Source organism: Eschrichtius robustus, chromosome 2 (genome assembly GCF_028021215.1).
Source record: "Eschrichtius robustus isolate mEscRob2 chromosome 2, mEscRob2.pri, whole genome shotgun sequence".
NCBI classification, from domain to species: Eukaryota; Metazoa; Chordata; class Mammalia; order Artiodactyla; family Eschrichtiidae; genus Eschrichtius; species Eschrichtius robustus.
The window spans coordinates 166,130,966-166,155,063 of record NC_090825.1 but is presented as its reverse complement, the minus strand read 5'-3'; the positions used below and the strand labels follow the sequence as shown (position 1 = coordinate 166,155,063).

Below are 24,098 nucleotides of genomic sequence, written 5' to 3'. Positions count from 1 at the left end.
AAGACCATGGACTGTGACACTTGGAAACACTGTCCTTGGGAATAAGGAGGTTGCTCAAGCCTTTGTACACACATAAGTCCCTATTACTGGGCAGGCGAATGGGATCAGCACCCTCTGTCATCCCTGATTCTCCCAGCTGGAGGGGGAAAGGTTCCCCTTCTCTGCCTTCCTCAGGCCCTTGGGTTGTTACCCGGTACCTGCCCCACTCACTTATCAGAAAGAACTCATCACATCGGGTGAGCATTTGGAGGGTGAATAGAGCAGCTAAGATTTCTCTTACAAAGAGATTACTGTAGGCTTCTTTAAAAATCTGCCTCCTTGTTGCGTTGAAGATTCCTGAAAAATTGGAAGTGAGTAGTCAGTGGATAGACCTGCGTGTTGACCAAATTTGGAATTCTCATCTAGAGGAGGACCCACCCCTTGTGTTTGGACTTACCCTTGCTTTTTTGTTACACGCACGTGAGGAAATTGAGACCAAAAGAGGTGAAATGATCTTGCTCAGGGCACCCCGCCAGGCAGGGCAGTGGGCCTGGGCCTCTACTCAGCTCTGCCTGCCCCTTGGGCACGCTGCCCCTCTGAGGTCTGCACCCATCACGGGACAGAGGGCCGCTCTTTTCCCTGCTTGGTGGGCACACTTTTTTACTTTGTTGGCTCTTTGTTCACTCTCATTTACAGTACATTTTTACGTATGTATTCGCGTTCCTGTTATGTACCAGATATGCCTGTGAAGTGGTCCTGGTGAAGCTGCAGGTCGTTAAAGTCTGCACACCCCCTCGCACACCTGCCGTCCCCGGGGAGTGGAGTAGGGAGAGCCCCCCTGGCGTGAGGTGTTACAGGGAAGGTTCTTGGCCAGAGGACATTCTCGTTTGAGACTTGAGTCTTGGCTTCATCCACACACAGAACTCTGTGGAGAGCCAATGTTTTTGTTTTTGGTGTGTTGATTTTCAGAAAAGGGAGGCCAGGGGGCTCTCCCTAGGCGCTCCTTGCGAGCTGAGCTCAGTCTGTACCCCAGGACCCTCCGCTGCTGGGTTGAGCTGAGTGTTCCCAGGAGCACGGCGCCCTCTGCTGGAGCATGGGAGGCACTGTGAACACAGCGTGGTCTCAGCTTACCTTCTGTGTGCCCAGAGTTAGGGATGCTGATTTCCCTGCTTATAAGTCACAGTTCCTGAAACTTCAGGCCAAGGGGAGTGACTAGGTCACCGGGGGGGTTTTAGGACTCCGTTGTTGGGCTCACCTGGCACCTTGCACTGCTCTCACCCCCCCACCTCACCCTGGAAGGGGCTTTGCTGCTGTCTGAGGAGTCTCCACAGCACCCCTAAACCCTTCCCTGCGTTCACAGGGTCAGGAAGCCTCTGCAGTTAACTGATTCGATTTTGTTAGTGGGATCGTTGGGTTTGAGTATGTGTTTAATGAAAAACTTAAAAATGTTGTAAGAGGAAAGAATTTTACATCCTGCCAAATTAAAACCAGAGAGTGGTCTTCTAGCTTTAACTGTTGATGTTTTGACTTTTTTAGTTACTGCGGAATACACGATCCTGCTTGCGTGGTTTACTGTAATACCAGCAAGAAGTGGTTCTGTAATGGACGTGGAAATACTTCTGGCAGGTAGATAATCAAACCGCGCATGTGTCTTTAATCAGTGCTGTGCTCAGATTTGTGTGTAAATTATGGAAATGTTGAAGCGAAGCACAATATAAAATCACGCTAACAAACCTGGTTTTTTCCCTCCTCTGTGACTGGTTTAACTTGAAACAGATGGTGGTGTGTGAATGCCTTAATGTATTTACCCTTGATTTATTCTCTGTGGTTCTTTTTATTATGCAAGTAGGGTTGGCTTAATTCTCTTTCCCAGTTTTTATTTATATTTTTCTGCAAGATGAGCTCCTGGCACGCCCGTTCATCTTCATTACTGGGTGCCTGGGGAGGATGTTCCCAAGACAGTAATGGGCATCCATGGGAGCCCCTTCCTGAGAAGGCTCCCTCTGGCCTTAGCTCATCAGAGCAGTCCTGAGGCTAATATGGGCCAGATCCTGAATCATCAGATGAAATTAAGTTCACTTGACCGTCGGCTCTGGGCTTCCCTTCCTGCTGTTGATCAGCAGCAGCTGTGACTAGGTCCCTTGTTTTGTGTTTGGGGTGAGACCCGCATTGTGAGGGTGCTTGGATTCCAGGAGAGAGTCCGTTTGGCTAAGCTCGAGTGGTGAGACTCCTCAGCCTCCACCACTGGCATGGGTCTGGTCCTGGTGGCTCCTCCAAGGCCGCCGTGATGTGCAGCGACTCACTCCATTACCACAGGGAAGCAGAGCAGAGTCTCCGTGGGACAGGGATCCAGGTCGCCTGCAAGAAAGCGGCATCTTCCTCTGAGGTTCATGTTTTATAGAAATAAAGTGACAAAATTCTGTAGGCAGCTTTATTTCTACAGAGCCCATACCCTTCCTGTGCCTTTGGCAGCCGTGGCTGAGGACACAGAATGGTCAGATCTCGTGTCACCTTGGAGTTAGTAATGCGAATTGTGGGGTTCTGAGTGAGGCAAGAAAGGGAGCTGGTGTTTTTTTAGAGATTTGAAGGGAAAAGCATCTTCAGGGTACCCAGAAGAGACTGGTATACCATTTTCCAAACGTTCTGGGTAATTATAAGTGTTACCGTGTTCGCATTAGTTCCTCTCCTGCAGGAAAAGCAGTTAAATAAAACTTGCCTTGGCTGGCAACCCCAGCTTCTGGTCAGCAGAGCCAAGATCAGGGAAGTGAGTGGAGGGCCTCTAAGAGAAAACAGACTCGGCCAGCCAGATTGTGTGTTCTGTGCAGGGTCAGACTGTGAAGGTGATGGGACAGCCACTCGCCTTCAGGAAGCTGCCAGTGTAATGGGGTGAGGTGGGCCTAGAAAAGACAATAGGAAATCACTGATCCTGGTAGAAGGCCCAGGGGTGGCGGGGTGGGGGGAGGGGTGGCTTTGGAGGTACGGAGAGCAGTGATGATTAGTTAGGTAATCTGACAGTCTTCGTGGGGCCAGAGAGGATTCGGATGTTGGCATCTGAGCCGAAGCTTGCAACGGGAGGGGTTTCCCAAGGTGATGTGAGGGCGGCAGCAGGGAAGGCTGGAGGCTTGGCAGGCATGCTCAACGTGTGACAAACCTGCAGCCAGGCTGCAGATCGCTGGGGGGGCTGGGAGGGCTTGAGGCAGAGCCGTGCACCACCCGTGGGCCCTGAGTGAGGCTGGCGTGGCGGAGGGTAGAGTTCGGTGGCTGGGGCAATCAGGCCCTGGTTTAGGTGAGCCGTGTCCCGGAAATGAGAAAGGCGTCAGAGCCCTGGCCACGCGCAGCAAGGAAAGAGCTGAGGCGGCGGGGCTTTCAGACCGTTCAGGGCTGGCCCTGTGCTTCCGGAGAGTAGCCCTGAGCCCCACTACTCAGTATTTTTTACTGTCCTCAGGTTTCTAATACATTTGGTTATCAGGTTTCCTGGCCTGCAGCAAATGAGGAGGGGTGTTGCTCCTGGAAGCAGGCACAGGGGCCATGAGAAGTGACTTTGAAAGGAGCAGGAGAGAAACTACAACGAGCAGAGGAGCAGTGAAAGGGGCGAGCCTCCTGCCTCTCCAGGACAGCAGCCTTGGCCCCAGCCTTAGATTCACTTAGGTCCAATAAGTTGGATTTAAGAAAGCAGGAACTGGGGGCGGGGGGGGGGAGAGAAATAAGCAGGAACTGTGTGAAACATGTTAGGAAAGTTTTCCTTAAAAATGGTTCAAGTCGGATTGATTTTTGTGCTCAGTGGGGAGCCAGTTCAGGGGCGGGCTGGTCCCCCGGGATGCCAGATGGATGAGGTGTGACCACTCCTGCTAATGGACCGTGAACGGTACCGGAACTTTTAACGGAGCTCGAAAATTGGAAGTGGTGAAAAGCCAAACTTTGGGTGTTAACTATTTATCATTTCCTGGTTTCAGCCACATTGTAAATCACCTCGTGAGGGCAAAATGCAAAGAGGTGACTCTGCACAAGGATGGGCCCCTGGGGGAGACGGTTCTGGAGTGTTATAACTGCGGCTGCCGCAACGTCTTCCTCCTCGGCTTCATCCCCGCCAAGGCTGACTCGGTTGTGGTGCTGCTATGCAGGTGAGGGCGGGGCCGCGATTTCCCTGGGGGAGTGCCTTTCAGCCCCAGTCATCTTCCCCAAAGACTCAGCCACTCCATGGCTCTGACTCCATGGAGCTTTAAAATAGTTTCTGCCGACTGACGAGGTGTAAGGAGGTTCGGGGGGTTGGGGCTTGTTAGAGAGTTAGGAATGTCAAGTAACCCTTTTGGGGTGTGTTCTGGTTAAATCATGAAAACAATTCTGTAAAAGCAAAGTCTGTTCTGAGTTTTAAGAGTTCAGAGCTCAAGTGTGTGGGGAGATGCAATTTATTGCTAACAATTTAAAGGTAATGTGATCATACAGTAAAATGTAGGGAACGCCCCTTTGAGGTTAAAGGCAGTAAGCCTTTGGGGGGCTAGAGGTCATCCTCACCCGGGCTCTCCCCGCCCTCGGGGCTTCTGCAGGCAGCCCTGTGCCAGTCAGAGCAGTCTCAAGGACATTAACTGGGACAGCTCGCAGTGGCAGCCCCTGATCCAGGACCGTTGTTTCCTGTCCTGGCTGGTCAAGATCCCTTCTGAGCAGGAGCAGCTGCGGGCGCGGCAGATCACCGCCCAGCAGATCAACAAGCTGGAGGAGCTCTGGAAGGTGAGGGCCTGCTGGGAGTGCACATCCATCTCAGCACCGAGTGTTGGGGGGGGTGGGTGGAGAGGGGAGCTGGGGGTGGTGTCTCAGAAACAGGAGATTCCAGAAGGAGCTCGAGGGAGACTCTGCAGCCTCTACCTGGAGTGGCCCCTCGAGCTCCTTCTGGAAGCGGGACCGAGGGCGCCACGGGTACCTCCCGCCAGGCCTCTGGGAAAGGAAAGCTCCGGCTGTTGGAATTTTTCTCTTCTTGCTGAGGGCAAAGGTAGGTGGTGGGAAGGAAGTGGATGGGAACTGGCCATTAGTGACTGTGTGTGGACATGTCAGGAGGAGCCGGGCCTGAGTAGACAGACAGGACTGTGGGTGCACTCTATAAAACCTGGTTGGGCCTGTGACGCATCGGAGCCAGGGCGACACCAGGCTGGGGGCGCGCGGGATTCCTGCTCTGCCCACAGACTCTTTCTCCAGGGAAGCCCATCTCTGGTTCTGGCTGTTTATATTTTTTGATAAAGTTTTAGTAACTAGGCTAGAAATTTTAATTAGGCACCCATATAATCAAAGATGTGAATTTATCTTCACTTCAAGTGCAAGTCAAAATATTTCTGAAGGACAGTCCAGCAAGGAACCTTTCCACCTTGATTTTCAAGTTGCCACAATTGTTTCACTGTTCCTGTTTGTATCCAAACAGCCCACATACTGTTCTGTCCCTGCCAAGAGAGTGTGCGTTGCTCCTGTTGGTGAAGCATAGGATCAGGAGGAAATGGGGAGGTGGGCCTTCCTTTCTGTTTACACAGCCAGGGAAGCCAGTAATCTTTCTGGCAGCCAGGAAGAAGTGTCATCTCTCCCAGGTCAGGGGCTAGGCCTTTGTTGGAGAATGCAGCCATCTGATGGTATAGGTGTGTCAGGGCTGTGTACCTGGGGTGTCCACCCTTGTGTGCCACGTGGACTTCCTGATATGAGGGCTCTCCTTACGGGGTGGACACCACCGACCACCGGGTGCCCTTCTCTGCATCAGCCCAACATCAGCTCGTTCTAAGAAATGGTGGGTGTGACTGTGCCTCTGTTGACTGGGGAGCTCGCATATAGTTCATTTTAGAGGTGAGAACAGGGAAGAACGTGGTGCCGTTCTTGTCCTCTAGGAAAACCCTTCTGCCACCTTGGAGGACCTCGAGAAGCCGGGAGTGGATGAGGAGCCACAGCATGTCCTCCTGCGGTATGAGGATGCCTACCAGTACCAGAACATATTCGGTCCTCTAGTCAAGCTGGAGGCTGACTATGATAAGAAACTGAAAGAGTCGCAGGTGATGTGGTGTGTGCAGGAGGGTTTGGTCATTTTAACAAAGCATCTCTCCTAAGGTCTGGGGAGGGTGGTTTTCTCTGCAGACTGCAAATGCTGACGTGGGCCGAGGCCCAGCCCCTGAGAGACGGAACCGTGGATTGAGGACAGGCCTGTGGGCAGACGCCCCATCACTCAAAGCCAGACACCCGCCTGGGTGTTTTCTGATTTTAAATGCAACAAAAATTCCTTACAGTTGGGTTTGTAGCCTTTGCCACAGCCATGAGAGTCAGACCTCAGGAGCCCACAGCACACTGAGGACACTCCTTGTGCCCATTCCTCGGAGACTGTGCATAGGAAGCAGGAGCCCTGAGGCTCACGGGATGTGTCCTCAGCCATCGGCTTCCTTCTCTCCCTCCGCAGCCCACGGAGAAGCCGCCTCCAAGAACAGACATCATGTGGGGGTCTCCTGGTCGTCCTGTGCAGGTTTCGGGGTCCTAATGACTTCTCTCTTGGATGTGCCCTTGTTGGTGTTTCAGGCTGTCCGGTGCTGCTCGCCATAGGGCACGCACCTGTGGAAACCCAGACACAAGGAGTCCAGGCCTGTGTCTGTGTTGCAGGCTAACAGGGCTCTTATTTTTTATGTGCTCAGACTCAAGATAACATCACGGTCAGGTGGGACCTGGGCCTTAACAAGAAGAGAATCGCCTACTTCACTTTGCCCAAGACTGACTCTGGTAATGAGGATTTAGTCATAATTTGGTTAAGAGGTGATTTTAAGTTTTAAAATATTTGTGACCATAAGTAGCATAAAATTCCTAGTTTCACCCCTGTAAAGTGTCCCTTAATTTGAACTCTTCATGGTAGCGTCTGTGGCGCGTGTGAAAACTCTTAACTTTTCTTGCTGTCTTTTCCCTGTAAGACATGAGGCTCATGCAAGGGGATGAGATATGCCTGCGGTACAAAGGGGACCTGGCGCCCCTATGGAAAGGGATCGGCCACGTCATCAAGGTCCCTGATAGTATCCTTTGTGTAAAGAAGGGCTGGCACAGGCACTGTCTGCCCAAGTCTCTGGCGAGCTTGTCCTGAGCACAGGAGACCTGCGTGGGGGTCACTGCTGAGAGCAGCCTCGGGGCCTCAGGTGGAGGGAAGGGTGTGTACAGCCGCGGCTGGAATGCCCTTTCTTCAGGTGTCCTCTGAGGGGGCACCGTTTATATAAAACTGATGAAGAGAGCTGCTTAGGCAGAAGCCAGGGTGCTCCGAGCTATGTGCCTCAGGGCTCTGCGGAAATCCACAATCAGGGCCTGGAACCTGGGCCCTGAGCTTGGCTGCTCCATGCTGGGTGCTGGCTGCACTGGCCCCGGACACGGTGGGCAGAATCTGTCACTGAGAACATGGGGCTCTGGCTGCGTTTTCTGTCTTTGGTGCAGAGGAGGGTCTGTCTCTTCAGTAACAAGAGTGAGGGCTCCTCAGAAAGGCTTTTGACAAGGATGAGACTTAACTCGGCGGCATAGATTATGGCGACGAGATCGCTATTGAGCTTCGGAGCAGTGTGGGTGCACCTGTGGAGGTGACTCATAACTTCCAGGTGGATTTCGTGTGGAAGTCAACCTCATTCGACAGGTATGTCTGCCTCCTTCCCAGCCTCTACTTCCCTGCATCTACTTTGCGGTCACCTGCCCTTGGCATGGCTGCTGCCTCCGGCGTCTCCGTGCTTCTCCTCCTCGTCACAGAGGGGCAGGTCTGCACAGCAGCTCCACGGTGGTGCATGCCACTGACCTGGAGCTTTCCTTTCAGGATGCAGAGTGCGTTGAAAACCTTTGCTGTGGACGAGACCTCCGTGTCGGGCTACATCTACCACAAACTGCTCGGCCACGAGGTGGAGGATGTGATCATCAAGTGCCAGCTGCCCAAGCGCTTCACGGCGCAGGGGCTCCCTGACCTCAACCACTCTCAGGTTCTCACCCGCCCCGGGGGCAGGAGGGTCCCGGACTGCAGAGCCTGCCTGGTGAGCGGCCCTCCGCTGTGTCTACACCCCTAACGGCCACTTGTATCTGAAGGTTTACGCCGTGAAGACTGTGCTGCAGAGACCACTGAGTCTGATCCAGGGCCCGCCGGGCACAGGAAAGACGGTGACCTCAGCCACCATTGTCTACCACCTGGCTCGGCAAGGCAACGGGTAGGGCTCTGCACAGCCCAAGTCGGGGAGAGAGGGAGGCCTGTCTTCCAGGAGGCTTTGGGGCCCGGGGTGTCTGGCATGCTGCATTCTATGCCGTTTATATTAGATCTGGCCTTTGTGGTTGCTTTTAACAAGCAAACCTGCCATTCTTGTAAAGGCCGTAGTGGGTAAGTTCATCCTGGGTTGTGTTGTGCCTGCGTGCACCTTGGAGCTTTGAAAGTCTTTACAGTGCAAACAGGAGGTGAGGATCTTGGACTCGGGTGTTAGCAGTGGGTTGCATGAGTGGCGTGAAGATCAGGAAGCTCCAGACCATCTGGCTCTTAGCTCCTTCAGCATCATGTCACTCCTGGCTTTAGTCTTAGAGCTTGAGCTAGCTCCACTGCCTATGATTCAAAACAACAGTCTTGGCTAATTAGACTTTCTCTGGGCGAGCACTGACGTTTGCTCACATTGTGTTGAAGGCCCGTGCTTGTCTGTGCTCCAAGCAACATAGCCGTGGATCAGCTGACTGAGAAGATCCACCAGACTGGGCTGAAAGTCGTGCGGCTCTGTGCCAAGAGCCGAGAGGCCATCGACTCCCCGGTGTCGTTCTTGGCCCTGCACAACCAGATCAGGAACATGGACAGGTGGGTGTCGGGTAGCCGGCCGTAAGCGAGGCGTGTCTCCCCTGGGCAGGCCCTGGCGGCACACGCCTCCCTCTCACGCGCCCCTGTGTCTGCAGCATGCCGGAGCTCCAGAAGCTGCAGCAGCTGAAGGATGAGACGGGCGAGCTGTCGTCTGCGGACGAAAAGCGGTACCGGGCCCTGAAGCGCACTGCCGAGAGAGAGCTGCTCATGGTGAACTCACCCGCCCTGCTGCCGGGGGAACTGGCCTGGGCCTTTGGGCGTTTGTCTTGTTCACTTGGGCCAAAGGACCTGTTTGGATACGTTAAGTCCACGATGGCACCTTTAGCTAGTTTGTTGTTTTGCATTTGAGGAGAGAACTCTGATACCCTCCTCCATATGCTTTCTCTGAGATCACACAGAGACATCTTGTTGAGGTAGATTCCACTCCCCGCCAGCCTCCCTGCTGCTGGGATCTTGGGAACCTGGTCCGTACGCGGGGTGGGGCAGGGGGCAGGTCTGGAGCGCCGTCTCCTGCTCTTTGCTGATGAACCAACCGAAAGTGGATCTCAGCCTGAGCATGGTGTCCCTGGCTTAGCGCTGCCCCTCAGAGGCTGTCTCAAGGCACCAAGCTCTTTCTTAGGCATGAAGCCCAACCACTTAGGATCTCGAAAGTTAGGGTCATTGCACCCTGGACAGATGTTGTCAGGGAGGGACCATTTATTTCCATAGTTGCGGAGGAGGGCGTGGACCGGAACGGTGTGTGTGCCCCGTCCTGCCTGCTTTTGGGATCTGGGAACATTGACTGTGCAGGTGCCCTGATGCCTGGCGCACTCTCTTCCCCAGAATGCAGATGTCATCTGCTGCACGTGTGTGGGCGCCGGGGACCCGAGGCTCGCCAAGATGCAGTTCCGATCCATTTTAATCGACGAGAGCACCCAGGCCACTGAGCCAGAGTGCATGGTCCCTGTGGTCCTTGGAGCCAAGCAGGTGGGCCACAGCCCATCCATTATAGTCTTGTTTGAAAATTGGTGTGCATTCTCTCCTGTTCCAGTTCTGTGTAATTCTTAGTGCTGGGGGTTTGTTTTTAAGTGTCCTATGGTGCTGTTTGATGCCCTGGCAGAGCGCAGAGGGATGCACAGCAGGCCCTTTGAGGGGGTCTTCGAAGGGTGGACTTGGCACAGAGTGCCTTTGTGTGGGTTCTGAGTGCAAGTTTGCGTGTTTCATGTATGTGGTGGGCAGTTTTCCCACCCCCAGTCCATATCTTGCCACTTGAATTCACATAGCCGGGTGGTTGTATGGACCCTGGCCCTCTTAGTCCCCTGAGTGGGCGTCTAGGCTATTCCATGCTTGAGCTTCTTACCTGTGTGGGCCTTTCACCACAGCTGATCCTCGTGGGCGACCACTGCCAGCTGGGCCCCGTGGTGATGTGCAAGAAGGCGGCCAAGGCCGGGCTGTCCCAGTCGCTCTTTGAGCGCCTGGTGGTGCTGGGCATCCGTCCCATCCGCCTCCAGGTCCAGTATCGGATGCATCCTGCGCTCAGTGCCTTCCCATCCAACATCTTCTATGAGGGCTCTCTTCAGAATGGTGTCACTGCAGGTAATACTCGGCCCAGAGTGGGGGGCCTGGGGAGACAATACCTCCTGTCACTTCCTTCTTAAGTGGCCTTACGTGGTGACTGCTTGTGGGTAGGGGACGCCTCAGAGAGATGCAGTGGTCAGTGGGACAGAACGTGCGCTCTGGAGTGCACTCTGGGACATTCTCGGGGTGTGGGCAAGGGGGAGCCCGCGTCCTCGTAAAATTCAGAGTCACTGTGTGAGAATCCCCACCATTGGCGCGTCACACACAACACACAGAAGAGGGGGTGGCAGAGCTGACTGCCCGTCCCGCTCCCTCCTCTTATCGCTGGTTCTCAAGGTCGGGGCCCTGGCGGTCTCAAAGACCTCTGCACGACCAAGGCCAGACGACTTCTGTAGTAACACTGGGACATCGTGCGCCTTTTGGCTGTGCTGACACTCGCGCTAATGGCACAGAAGCCGTAGCATGAGTCAGCGGTGCGACGAGGCTGCTGTGTGTCGTCACCACCGCACACCTGTGGCAGGCACCATCCTGGGTGCACAAGCGAAGAGTACTCAGTTTACTAATCCCTGAGTGCACGTTCTTGTGATTCTGTGTGTGATGGGAGAGGACGTTCTCCTGAGAAACTTGGCAGGGGTGTGAGGTGCTTGAAGGAAGGACTCACACACTGGTTATATAGACTGGGGTATTTAGCAGGCGTTTTCCCAAAAGTGACCAAAGCGAGCCTGTGGCTTCAAGGAAAATAACTGAGAATATTCATCATCAGTGATAAAATCTGAGAATTCACACCAAAATTAGAATTTTGGAAAACCCATGTCCCCTATCATGAGATGATCAAGTCTTCCCAGTGCTGAGTGGATTTTCTGATGAGATCTTTGGTGGTGACAGATGTCAGGTGCGTCAGCCTTTGGAAGCTCTGCCTGACGGGGTGAGCAGGCACTTGCCATTCCAATGGCCGGCAAGGGTGCTCCCAAGTCACTGGGGGGTCAAAAGCCATGCAGGTGCAGGGCAGAGTAGAAAGGCCATCGTCACTGACCCTGCAGGGTGACCTCCCGTCCAGCTTTCCTGTAGAATCAGGGACAGAATTCCACAGTAGTAGGAAAGGTCATAAAACACGCTTCCCTTTTCCAACCACGTGCATCTGTGACCATCCTCACATGCTGCAAGGGCTCATGGGAGACTGGGAACAGGAGTAGAGTAAGCTGGATAGTGAAGTGAGTTGCAAAAATTCACTAAATATATATTTTAGTGGAAAATACAGTTATATTTCATTAAAAAAAATTTGTAAGTTAATATGTTTATCTTTAAATGAATTTTAAAATATTTTAGATTTCTGGGTTTTAAAATACAATAAATATCAATAGGTGTAATCCACAAAAACAATAGCTGTTTGAACTCCTCAACTTTTCAGAGTGTAAAGGGGTTCTGAGAGCAGCATTCATTCAAGAACCACTTAGTATCTCGTTAATGCCAACAGCCCACCACGTCGGCCTTGTTTAGCCCATGTTATAGGTGAGGAAACTGAGGCTGAAAGTGTGCGTGCCTGGGCAGGGCCACACGGCTGCTGTGCAGTGCAGTCTTGACACTTAGAATGCTGCTGGTCTGTTGGGTGGTGGGGCTAGAAAAGGCCAGGACATGAGAAGCTTGTTTGTGATTCTCTGACGCGGTTGACGCTTGTTGGGAAAGCCACCGCGTAACCCTGATTCACACCCTTGCCCACCTTGCTCCACCTTCCTCCATGGCGTCAGCTCCATAGGGCAGGGGTTGGTGGTGGTGGTTCACTGCTGAACCATCAGTGCCCAGGACATAGCACCCCATGAGTATATTTTTTTAAACTCTCTACTGAAGTGTAAAAAAGTGCCTAGATCCTAAGTGTTCAGCTTAGTGCGTTTTCTCTAAGTGAACACACCTGTGTAACTAGCACCTGCATCTAAAAGCACAACCTGACCAGCTCCTTGCAGCCTTGAAGTGACCCCTGTCCAGGGCAGTGCGGGTGCCCGCCCAGACCCACGGACTCAGGGTAGCCTGACATCAGTGGTGGCGGGAGTGTTTACACCACAGAAATTGCCCAGCATTGTAGATTAGCCCTCGCCTTACCCCCAGCAGGTGGTTAAACGTTTGCCAGCAGCGAGTGGGTCACCAAGCTTGCCAGCCACTGCCCTTGCTTGAAAGGTTGAGGCTTTGCCTCATTTTCAGCTTGACATAAAAGGGATCATACAACGTGTTCTCATGGGTCAAGCTTCCTTCATCAGTGTTAGGCTATTTTCATGCAGAAATACCAGTTTTCTTAACACTAATCTGATTAGGTACAACTCCAGTCAGAATTCCCAAAGGTGTGGGTGGGATGTGTGATTTGACAAGCTGATTTTTTAAAATTGTAAGGACCAAGCACCCAAGACGAACGTGAAGAGCCTGACAAAGGTGGCAGCTCGTACTAGAAGATGTCAGGAGTTACTGTAAAGCTGTAGTCGCAGAGACACTGGGCACAGTGCCCAGGATAGAGTCCAGAGGCAGACCCATCTGTCGACAAGCCCTGGTGTGTGACAAGATAGGGTCAGCTCAACAGTGTAATTCTTTTTTTTTTTTTTACCGCACCACGCGGCATGTGGGATCTTAGTTCCCCAACCAGGGATCAAACCTGCACCCCCTGCATTGTGGAAGTGTGGAGTCTTAACCACTGGACCACCAGGGAAGTCCCAACAGTGTCATTCTTAAAAGCCAATTGTAGGGGCATATGAGTCCCTTAAGGTACATCATAAAGCTTCTGGAAGGAAATAGAATATCTTCGTTACCCTGGGGCAGACACAGCTTTCTTAAACAGACTGCAGAAAGCACTAACCAGGGAGATCTGTTCAGTCAGTGCGCCGGCTTCGTCCCAGACACGGTGCCAGGTGTTCCTGGGAGTTTCGGTCAGAGGACGTACTCGGTGGCCTGCCCCGGGCCCGCAGACCTGGGTCTTTTGCCTGGAGCCTGCGGTTTCCTGCCCTGCTGTGTGCCTGCCCAGGATGGCATGGCCTCCACTCAGCTCTCCACGTTAGCTCAGTCCAGACTGCCTACACTTTCTTCTCTGATAGGATATTCTCTTTTTTTCTCCTCTACGATGACAGCGGATCGTGTGAAGAAGGGGTTTGACTTCCAGTGGCCCCAACCGGATAAACCGATGTTCTTCTACGTGACCCAGGGCCAAGAGGAGATTGCCAGCTCAGGCACCTCCTACCTAAACAGGTAAGCAGAGACTCATCTGTGGCGTCTCCTGGCTTCAGTGATGGCTTGTCCAGTGACTGCTAACCTGTGGTTTTGTTTAATGTGGTGGTGAAACTTTGCCTTGTCCCCCTCATCCTTATTCTGTTCAGACACTTAAACCAACAGCCTATTTCCAAGCTCATCTTTTCAGCATATGTTTTTATGTTGAGCAGATCCTTCATAAGCCCACGTGTGAGCCTTTCTATCCCTCATGACTCCCTTGGTAAAGGATGGGCAGCCCAGCCGTGGCCGCACTGGGCAGGGCCTTCACAGCGTTGTGCTGGAGGCGGAACTGCCCCTGAGCCTCCCGCAGCCTCCAGCCTTGGTGGGGGGTCTCAGGAGCCCAGAGATGGAGCCTGGGAAGTGAAAACCTGATTTTCTTAGGACGGAGGCTGCAAATGTGGAGAAGATCACCACGAAGCTGCTGAAGGCGGGCGCCAAGCCAGATCAGATCGGCATCATCACGCCCTACGAGGGCCAGCGCTCCTACCTGGTGCAGTACATGCAGTTCAGTGGCTCCCTTCACACCAAGCTCTACCAGGTGCGCGCACCCAGTCCGGTCTGCTGGCTCCTACCCCAGGCACTGACCTTTGACCACCTTGTAGCAGAGGCGCAGTGAGCCGGTGGCCAGCACCTAGGGGCTCTGCAGGCTTCAGGTCCCAGGCTCATCGCTGGGATTTGATGGTGCATCTTAACACGAGGCTGAGGGGTCCTTGAAGGAAGCCTATTGGCTGACCGTGACCATTGCCCCTGCAGGAGGTGGAGATCGCCAGCGTGGATGCATTCCAGGGCCGCGAGAAGGACTTCATCATCCTCTCCTGTGTGCGGGCGAATGAGCACCAAGGCATTGGATTTTTAAACGACCCCAGAAGGCTTAATGTGGCCTTGACCAGAGCACGGTACGGAGGACTGAGTCCTGTTGGGCCTTGCTGGTGGCTCCTCTTGCATAGGAGTCCTTCTGAGGCGCTGGGAGGTGTTGGCCTAAGAGGCTGCTCAATGCCTGGTTCTCTTCCTATTAATTCTCCTACCCCAGCTGCGCCCTGTGCTGTGGCACAGGGCATGGTAGAGGGGCTTCGCCAGTGCTAGCGGTCAGAGGGCTCCCAGCAGCAATTCGGAAAGAACGTCTCACTCATGAGTTGTCTTTGTTTCTGTGTTCTGGTGGCTTTCTACGGCCTCAGTCTCGAAGGAAATTCCATCCCAACAGCGGAGTGTCCCTGTCAAGTTGTTTAATCTATGAGTCTAATGTTTTAGTCCTATTTGCCTTGTTCAGTTCTGGAATATAACTTTTCTGAAATGGTGAGGGACCCAGAGGGCAAGGTGGACCCTGTGTTAACCCCACGTGGCACCAGACAACAGCCACCATCGTGCCAGCCCCAAGCTGGGCTCACGTTCGCATGTTGGTTCCTTCCCCACTGAGGGCACCTTGGTTTTCGTTTGTTACCCCATTTGCTTGGTGGCCAGCGTTGGCGGGGGCGGGGGTGGTCCCAGCACAGCTTGATGAGTGTGAGCATCCATTAGCAGCTCAGCTTGGGCCTCGAGTTACATGCCCGGCCCATCAGGGGTCCCGAAGCCGCTGTGGAGCCTGCCTGGGCCACTTATGACATAGTGCCCGGGAGGCTAACTCATGGTTGCAAACAAGGAGACTCATCTCTGAGCTCATCGGCCGCAGAGGTGTTTTGACATCTGGGCTCCACAGAAATGTGCCCTCAAATAAACCCGAGTGTAGGCTCGGCAGCTTACAGGGTGGGCTCCAGTGAAAGTCACCTCGGCTCGCAGTTACCCACCTGTCCCCAGCATTCACGGCGGGCACTGGCACAGGCAGGGCAGGCGTCTGGGCAGGGAGGTCGAGGGTGGCCCCCAAGGCTCCTGTGTGGCAAGAGGAGGGGTGCGTGGTGGGCGGGGTGCCAGGAGAGCTGCCTGGGCACCTTTTACTCTGGACTTGGGTTTCGAGTTTGTTTGCTCTTGCCTTGGACCGATCTGCGTAGTGCTCTGCTCACTGCAGCCCTGAGCACGGCGCTCTGTGCACACGTCTTGCAGATACGGGGTCATTATCGTGGGCAACCCGAAGGCCCTGTCCAAGCAGCCGCTCTGGAACCACCTGCTGAACTACTACAAGGAGCAGAAGGTGCTGGTGGAGGGGCCGCTGAACAACCTGCGGGAGAGCCTCATGCAGTTCAGCAAGCCCAGGAAGCTGGTCAACACCATCAACCCGGTGAGTGCTGGCCGCGGGCAGGGGGCGGGGGTGGGTGGAAGAGACTGCTGGGAACCCCGTCCTCCCCAAGCCGGTGTTCTGGGCACGTGGCAGTGAGCGATGGCAGGTGTGACTCGTGACGAGTGCGAGCTGAGGGTGCGCCGAGAGTGTCAGTGTGTGAACAGGAGCCATGCGTGCCGGTCTGTCCCCACGGAGCCCCCCACGCCAGGTCTCCCCGCTGTTCTGAGGCCTTTCTGGCCTTGGACCTCATGGGATGCTACGTCACGGGTGGCACCTAGGGGTCAGACCCAAGCAGTTAGGGAACTTGGCAAACCCAAAGTGCTCTGGGGGCCTAGGGAGTGGATGCTGCTTGAGCTGAAGCCCAGAGACGGAAATGTTTGGCAACAAAGGCCAGGTCAGGCAAGGAGGGGCAGGCAAGGCCCAAAGCACACAAGGCCCAAAGCCGGCAAGCCTCGGGGTAGTCCTCGGTGCAGCCTGGCCACCTCCCAGGCCACCAGATCTTTGGAAGTTCTTCCTTGTGTCAACATGATAAATTCCTCACTTATCTAAACTCTTTGCAGGGAGCCCGCTTCATGACAACTGCCATGTATGATGCCCGGGAGGCCATCATCCCAGGATCGGTCTATGACCGGAGCAGCCAGGGTGAGTCTCTGCAGGGGACCGGCCCGGCCCCACAGTTGTTGACCGTTCCCACGCCCACAGCTTCCAGCCCTGTTACTCCTGGGGTGGCCTCCCAAGCCTTGGTCCACAGAAGCCTGCCTGACAGAGTTTTCTCAGCTTCCCTTGTCAGAAGTCAAATAACTGGTCTTTGGCCATTTCTAAAAAACATGTTTTTAAAGTAATATAGCTCAATGGACAGCAGTTTCTCAACAAATACCGCAGCTCAGCTAGTTTGCCCCTGTGCTCGCACCCCACCCTACCTGCCCTTCGCTCGCCTTCTCGGGGGGGGTGTTACACCCACCGCCTCATTTCAGGTTTCGCAGCTTCCCCAAGCTTCAGCTCCATCTGTCAGACCTCAGGGTTGCGTGTGCCCTCTTTTCCTGTGTGAGGCTTCTGTATGTACTGAGGCTGAGCCTTATCCTGCTGCCTGGGACGACTCCTCTTGCCTGAGCCAGTCTGTAGACGGTTCCCATTCATCCCCCAGATCCCTGCCTCCTGGGACCCTTCCCTGCACCAGCCCCCATGGAGGGTGACTGCCTCACCCATGACTCTGCCACCTGCCCGAGTTTCACATTGACCTTAAACCTCTCATGTGCTTGCCATTCACCCTGAGGGCAGGCGCACCCCAGCTGCTCCTTTTCCACATTAAATTGGCAAGGCCCCTTTCCCTGCCCCAGTGTTCTCCCTGTCCCTGGGCTCAGACAGGGGATTGTGTTGTTTTGTTTGTTTTTGTCTGTTTAAATATTTATTTATTTACTTTTATTTGGTTGCTCTGGGTCTTGGTTGCGGCAAGCGGGCTCCTTAGTTGCAGCACGTGGGCTCCTTAGTTGCAGCATGCGAGCTCTTAGTTGCAGCATGCATGTGGGATCTAGTTCCCTGACCTGGGATCAAACCCAGGCCCCCTGCACTGGGAGCGCAGAGTCTTAACAACTGTACCACCAGGGAAGTCCCAGGGATTGTGTTCTTGAAGAACAACAGATCTCTTACCGCCATATCTGACGAGTCCCCGTGTGGCTGGGGGTTTCCTGGGTCCAAACTTCATCCCTGATGCCACCGTGGGTCTGGCTACACCCAAGGTTGCCCTGGGGGCTTTTGCTTTCAGTGAGATCTGCTGGTCTATCAAGCTTGGGCTTTTTCTTTTTTTTTAATCAATTTTATTCATTTAATTTTGGCTGCCTTGGGTCTTCGTTGCTGTGCGCGGGCTTTCTCTAGTTGTGGCAAGCGGGGGCCACTCTTCGTTGCGGTGCGCAGGCTTCTCATTGCGGTGGCCTCTCTTGTTGTGGAGCACAGGCTCTAGGTACATGGGCTTCAGTAGTTGTAGCACGTGGGCTCAGTAGTTGTGGCTCATGGGCTCTAGAGCGCAGGCTCAGAAGTTGTGGCGCACGGGCTTAGCTGCTCCGCGGCATGTGGGATCTTCCCGGACCAGGGCTCGAACCTGTGTCCCCTGCATTGGCAGGTGGATTCTTAACCACTGCGCCACCAGGGAAGCCCCTGGGCTTTTTCTTTTGATTGGGAGGTGGCAAGGTGGCAGTGGTAGCATGTAATATGAATATAGCATTTGCCATAAAAGGGGATTTTTTAAGAAATTAGAAATGCAGAGCGGTTTCAGTTTTTCAGATCCCCATGGGCCAGTGATTCTCAGAATCCCCTGGGAGAAAAGGTGCCTTCCCAGGCGCCAGCCTCAAGGAGGCTGTTGGGCGCAGGGAGGGGGAGGGGGTTGAGTTGTGAGATTCTGCATCAGGTGACTTTGCTGTTAGGGACGCACCAAGAAACGCTGGGGCAGACAAAGCAGTGACAGGACCAAACACACTTCAGCTGTGGGCAGGCACCAGACTCATCTGGATGCAGTGTGATACCTGCCGTTCACCTTGTGTCTTGTAGGCCGGCCCTCGAACATGTACTTCCAGACCCATGACCAGATTGGCATGATCAGTGCTGGCCCCAGCCACGTGGCTGCCATGAACATTCCCATCCCCTTCAACCTGGTCATGCCACCCATGCCGCCACCGGGGTATTTTGGACAAGCTAACGGGCCAGCCGCAGGTGAGCACCGAGTGGCATCCCATGGGGAAAAGCAGTTTGGCCTTGGAGTTTGTTCACATCCAGACTTTGAGCAGGAGTGCTTGTCTGTGAGGCTCAGAACCTCCTTCAAGGAACCCTGGATGGCTGTCTTTCAGGCCGGGGCACCCCAAAAGGCAAGACTGGTCGTGGGGGACGCCAGAAGAACCGCTTTGGGCTTCCTGGGCCCAGCCAGACGAATCTCCCCAATAGCCAGGCCAGCCAGGATGTGGCGTCACAGCCCTTCTCACAGGGCGCGCTGACCCAGGGCTACATCTCCATGAGCCAGCCCTCCCAGATGAGCCAGCCCGGCCTCTCCCAGCCTGAGCTGTCCCAGGTGAGCCCTCTGCCACTTTAACTTGAGACATCTCCCACCCACAGAAAAGTCAGACCAGCCCAGGGAGCCCTCTTCACACATGCAGACCCCATGACACTCACCCCTAAAGACCTTAGCAGGGGGACTGTAGGTCTAGAACATTCCATCCACAATACTGTCCTGGGTAGCGTGTCTCCAATGGTGAGGTAACCAGTGTGGGTTTCCTGCCACTTAGGCTTGAGGACAAGTTTCCAGATTATTCCCTGCGGCTGGTGATGGGCTGGACACAGAGCAGGTTCTCAAGGCTGGGAGGGTGAGTGCGCATCCTTCGACTGGGTGCTCATCTCTCCAACCTTGTCTTCCAGGACAGTTACCTTGGAGATGAGTTTAAGTCACAGATTGATGTGGCGCTGTCGCAAGACTCCACGTACCAGGGGGAGCGGGCGTACCAGCACGGCGGAGTGACGGGGCTGTCCCAGTATTAGAAGGCAAGCTGGCCTCTGGAGGAGGTCTTCGCTGGGATCTGGACTTGTAGGAAAATGTGGGAAATGTGGGAGTCTCAAGTCCTCGAGTGGCCAGCGCATCCTGTCACCTGTCACTCTGGGTCCCTGCACCTCTGCTTAGTGTCTGGGGGATGTGAACTTCATGCACACCGTCTGTGCCACGGTCCTCTCCAGAGAGAGTCTTAGAGCTGCTCCTGGTGGGCAGCCAGGAAGTGGACGCACCCCTCGCCCTGACGAGGCAGGTCACGAGGTTGGCGAGGGCCCCAGCTCCTAGGTGCACGGGTGCCTCTGGGGGTGCTTCTAGGTGCCCGTGAGGGCCCTGCCTCATGGTTCTCCATCTGTAACGAGGCCGAGCAGGGCAAGCATAGGCCTGGGGCTTGCCCCTCTGCCCCTTCCTGACTGTGTGCAGGGAAAGTGGGATGCAGTAATGCTGGGAGAAGGGGTGCACCGCTGTTGAACAACACAGGCTCAGCAGCCTTAACTCTCGGCTGCCTTCTCTCCGGGTGGGAAGTCATTGGTCTGGGTACCCGGCCGGCCTCTGAGGTCACGTTTAACACATGAGGACGTGGGTGCCAAGTGGAGTCGGGGAGAAAGCCCCGTCCGTGCCTTCCGGGCCTGGCCCGGGAGCTGCCCCGGCTCCCACTTTCTCTGAAGCCTCTTGCCCTCCCTCCCTCCCCAACAGGTGGCAGCGGAAGAGCTAAGCTACGTGGCTTAGTCCATCAGCATCTTATTCTGGGTAATAAAAAATAAAAATAAATGGATACCTGTTTTCCACTGCTAAAACTGAAGCACCACTGTGAGCAACAGGAGAGGGAGAGGAGTACCCGAGGGAGAGAGGAGCCCGAGACAGAGCGAGCGCCCACTGCTGGCACGTGGCGGCGAGGAGACGGAGAAGGGAGAGCGGGAGGTGGGGCGGCCACGGAGGACCGCCCGCCAGCGAGCCCCGCCAGCCCCGCTCGCCGAGGAGCCCAGCGCTCGCCCGCTGCGTCCACACCTGGGTCTGCGACCAGGGCGGAGGGAGGAAGACCCTCATCTCAGAGTAGCCCTTTCCTCTGTTCTTTTCTTTCTTTTTCTCTTTTATTGAAAGGGGACTACGTTTTAGCCGGAAAAACTACGCGTTTCTGTGCCGAGCAGGCTCCTTGCGGTGGCGGCCGTGCCGGGAGAGCCCCTCAGAGTGTGGGTTCTGTCCACGCCGGCTCTGATATCGCCGCGCTCACGCTGCCTGTGTTCTAGGAGGGTTTTCATTTAAAGAAAATACGGTGGTTTGTGTTTTTCTGTTTGTTTTTTAAAGATTCTTTCAAAGGAGTACTGAAAAATATACTTTCCTGAATTTGTCTCTCAAATCTTAGTGGTGGACCTGGGAGATGCGAGAAGCTTCCAGAAACGAAGTTTAAACATGCCAAAACAACTCAAGATTAGGATCAACACCTGTGACGGGAGGAGGATTTTTTTTTTTTCAGTTTTAGCTTCCAGCAGCTTCTCCCTGTACGTCAGGGCGGTGAGGGAGCACGGTCCTGGGCCGGGCAGGCGACTCCGTGGTCTCTGCTGGACTCCGAGAAGCAAAGCGCTTCCCGTGTGCCGTGGACTCGGCCCCGCAGGAGGGGCCTCGGCAGGACTGGCCGTGAGGCCAGAGGGCAGGAAGGTGGCTGTTCCCTGGCCAGTGGCTCCTTCCCCAGGGTCCTTCCTGAGGATTTGGTGGAAAGCACCAGCCAGGAGGATCTGTCCCCGTCCCCAGGGAGACTCCCACCGTCCCTGTGGCCAGTTAGGCTCACTGAATGCCCCATCCCCTCTTGTTCCCCACCCTGCCTGACTAGTTCGGGGCCCTTCTACCTGCGGGCACAGTTTTGATGAGGTGGGGTCGTTTTAACTTTGGCGGGGAAAGGGAATACGTTTCTGAAATAAGTTGGTTCTGTGCCGAAGGGCTTGAAGGAGTTGTCACATCACGTGGTACAAGGGGGCCTCTGCCTGGGTCTGGGTTGCAACTTGCAGTTATTGTTGCTGGTGGAGTCACCCCCAGCTCTTCGCACACTGTGATGCGGATTAGCCTCCCTGGCGGGACCTAGTTGGGGACTGTCTAACCCTAACCCTGCCTATCCAGGCCCTGATGACCCTGACCCCCAGCATCCCCCTCCCCATGTGCCTTATCCCAAAGCCTCCAGATTCCAGCTGGTACATGGGAGAGATGGGGGACACACAGGCCACCTTCCTTCTGGCAAGGCCTCTTATTTATTACCATTGCTGTAGTGCTTTCGGTTCCCACTTCTTTTGGTAGCTGCATAGAGTTTGGATAGGTTTTTGCTATGACCCCTTGTGCACCGTCCCCATGGGTGACACACCCACCCACCCTGTTCTGTTCCTTGGAATGCTTTGCCTCTGCTTTGTGCTGTTTGCTTTTTTCTCCACCTTAGCAACAGTTGCTATGAGTCCCCCAAATCAAGAAGCATCTGTACCAAGGCAATGTAACTTTTTGATTTTCGGTCAATTTGTTTTAACTTCTTTTGTCACCAATAAAATCTTAATAAACAGCTCTGCATTCACACTGGGGCTGGATAACTACAGGGGGTGGCAGAGCACTTGGTTTGGGGTTCTGCCTGGTTGGGGGTGGGGGATTCGGAGCCACCTCAACGGCACAGCTGAGACGGGCCAAACCTGTGCAGCAGGGACCGGAATGGGGGAAGATGGGCCTATGCAGGGTCAGTTCCTGGGGCCCGTGTCCATTAGATGTTGGACACCCTAGAGATGGGTTCTGGGAAGGCTGGGCCGGCGGCGTCACTGTAGGACCCGCCACCCACCATCCTGGTGGTTGATGGTGATGGACATAGCTGCTTCCCTCCCCACTCCCAGGTGACAAGACCCGAGAAGACAGCAGAGCGGACCACGCAGTGTTTATTGTTGCCCCCTCCCGCCAGCCCCCGCTCAGCGGCAGCCGCACTCATCCACCACCATGTCTTCGTAGTGCCGCAGTACCACGTTGTCGCTGTTGTCGAAGAAGAGCACGGAGATGGGCGACAGGCGCGCGGGCACGCAACAGGGCAGGCCGGCGGCGGCGCTAGGGGCGGCCGCGTGCATGAGCGCGCGCAGCACCGCGTGGTTGAGCGCGGGCGTCCCGCCGGGTTCGGACAGCGCGGCGGGCAGCCCGCACTTGCCCTGGCAGTAGTTGGCCAGGAAGCCGCGTGGCGCGATGACCCAGCGGTGCCAGCCCACCTCGCGGAAGCTCACGTAGAGCCGCCGCGCGCGACACGCGCCCCCGGGGCCGCCGCCCACTGCGGGCTCGGCCTCGCGCCGCGGCCGGGCCAGGGGGTGGCACAGGCGCGGGTCGAGGGTCACCAGCAGCAGCGAGGCCTCGGCCAGGCTCGCGCAGGCGGCGGGGGCCCGGGAACGCAGCGCCAGCGTCAGGCGGAGGCTGCGCGGCGCCGAGGCGTTGCGGGCCCAGGCGGCGCCCAGCAGCTCAGCGCGCACCGGCATTCCCAGGGCGGGCACCGCCTGGCGGAGTACCACCTGCCCGGGGCCCGCGCCCGCCGGCGCCACGCTCAGCTCCCAGCCGCCCGCCGTCCCCGCCGTCGCCTCTGCAGCCGCGAAGCGCAGCTCCAGGCGGGCCTGGCTCGGGCGCTCGGCTGGCTCCACGGCCGACAGGTCGAAGACGACGGTCCACTCAGGGCACTGTCCCGCAGCTGAGGGGGGCTCCGGGGGCCGGGCGGCTGCGCCTGGGGAGGAAGGGAGAGGGCTCGGCTGGCGCTGGGTCCACACTCGGTGCCGACCGGCCCGCGAAGGGGTCTCGGTTGGGGACAGCGGGGGGAAGGTGAACGACCGGAGCTGGGGGGCGCACCATCTGTTAGAAGGCGTCAAATGGTGTGAAGCGGCGGTGGGTGAGGGAGATGGAGTGGGGGCAGGGCATCACTTGCAAGGAAGAGGCCCCGACCAGTGTAGGGCGGCCAGCCCGCCGTTGGGGACATAGGCGGGGGTGGGGAGGTGGGGGGGGGGGTGGAATGAGCGAACGCATGGGGCCAGTGGGGAAGCGATGCTAGGGCGGGTGGCATCTTCAGGAAGGCATCAAGTGGTGTGAAGCGGCAGAGGGGGTGGGATGGAGTGGGGGCAGGGCTTCAGCTGCAAGCAAGGGGCCCTGCTCGGTGCAAGGGAGCCTGGCCTTCGGACCACTCCCCCACCCCATCCCCTGTCCCGGCAGGTGTCCACGCGGAGGAGCTGAGGGAGTTCAGAGGCCCAGGTTGCTTGCGGGCTGGACGGGGCGGGTGGGGACCCTCAGGGCTCTCCGGCCTTCCTCACGCGCCGCTGGAGGCTCGTGGCGGGCTCGGGGCGCCCAGCGGGGTATCGGCCTCCCAGACCCACGCCCCCAGCGCAGACCCCACTCACCGCGGTCCGGGACGTGGCGCACGATGTTTCCGGCGACCCCCAGCTCCTCCACGTGGCACGGCCGCAGGGTAGCCCCCAGGGGCGTCCTCCGAGGGCCCGCCCTGGCCTCCTGGTGGTCCCGGCGGCGGAACAGGCGCCACATGACAGGGGGTACGGGCCGGGACTTGGGGGCGCCCCGGGGCACGTCGGGAAACCCAAGAGCCTGGAGTAGGGCGGCGGCGGGGCCCGGGGGCGCGGGGGCGCGGGCCGGGGGTGACGAGGGCAGCAGCATGGCCAGTAGGAGAAGAAGGACGCGGCGGCCCGGACGCCGGCACAGCGGTGGCATCTTCGTCACAGGCGGCGGCCGGGCGAGTGCTCAGGGGCTGCTGGGCTCCGGGACCTGCGGGCTGGGGGCGGGACCGGGGT

At 56.1% G+C, this 24,098-nt stretch overlaps 2 protein-coding genes across 3 annotated transcripts in view; one reads left to right on the top strand and one right to left on the bottom strand.

Moving 5' to 3' along the window:
* UPF1 (UPF1 RNA helicase and ATPase) overlaps positions 1–21,850 on the top strand; it is a 35,556-nt gene extending 13,706 nt beyond the window's left edge. Inside the window, exons 3-24 of one of the 2 annotated variants that reach the window (XM_068536685.1) lie at positions 1,516–1,605; positions 3,933–4,100; positions 4,524–4,704; positions 5,838–5,999; positions 6,627–6,711; positions 6,897–6,995; positions 7,489–7,597; positions 7,772–7,931; positions 8,035–8,153; positions 8,615–8,779; positions 8,875–8,989; positions 9,602–9,745; positions 10,141–10,354; positions 13,441–13,558; positions 13,961–14,117; positions 14,333–14,475; positions 15,614–15,788; positions 16,349–16,430; positions 18,330–18,491; positions 18,626–18,843; positions 19,188–19,310; positions 20,008–21,850. In XM_068536685.1, coding sequence (XP_068392786.1) covers positions 1,516–1,605; positions 3,933–4,100; positions 4,524–4,704; positions 5,838–5,999; positions 6,627–6,711; positions 6,897–6,995; positions 7,489–7,597; positions 7,772–7,931; positions 8,035–8,153; positions 8,615–8,779; positions 8,875–8,989; positions 9,602–9,745; positions 10,141–10,354; positions 13,441–13,558; positions 13,961–14,117; positions 14,333–14,475; positions 15,614–15,788; positions 16,349–16,430; positions 18,330–18,491; positions 18,626–18,843; positions 19,188–19,307 — 2,986 coding nt within the window. In that variant the 3' untranslated portion in view covers positions 19,308–19,310; positions 20,008–21,850. Of the gene's footprint in view, positions 1–1,515; positions 1,606–3,932; positions 4,101–4,523; positions 4,705–5,837; positions 6,000–6,626; positions 6,745–6,896; positions 6,996–7,488; positions 7,598–7,771; positions 7,932–8,034; positions 8,154–8,614; positions 8,780–8,874; positions 8,990–9,601; positions 9,746–10,140; positions 10,355–13,440; positions 13,559–13,960; positions 14,118–14,332; positions 14,476–15,613; positions 15,789–16,348; positions 16,431–18,329; positions 18,492–18,625; positions 18,844–19,187; positions 19,311–20,007 lie in introns of both variants that reach the window. The other variant, XM_068536683.1, reaches the window with a different exon arrangement.
* A 391-nt stretch (positions 21,851–22,241) lies between these two features.
* Positions 22,242–24,018, bottom strand: GDF1 (growth differentiation factor 1). Its single transcript, XM_068534721.1, has 2 exons — positions 23,694–24,018; positions 22,242–23,029 (listed from the first exon to the last, which is right to left on the bottom strand). Exons 1-2 carry the CDS (start codon positions 24,016–24,018, stop codon positions 22,242–22,244), a joined length of 1,113 nt encoding a protein of 370 aa, XP_068390822.1.
* Between the last annotated feature and the right edge of the window lie 80 nt (positions 24,019–24,098).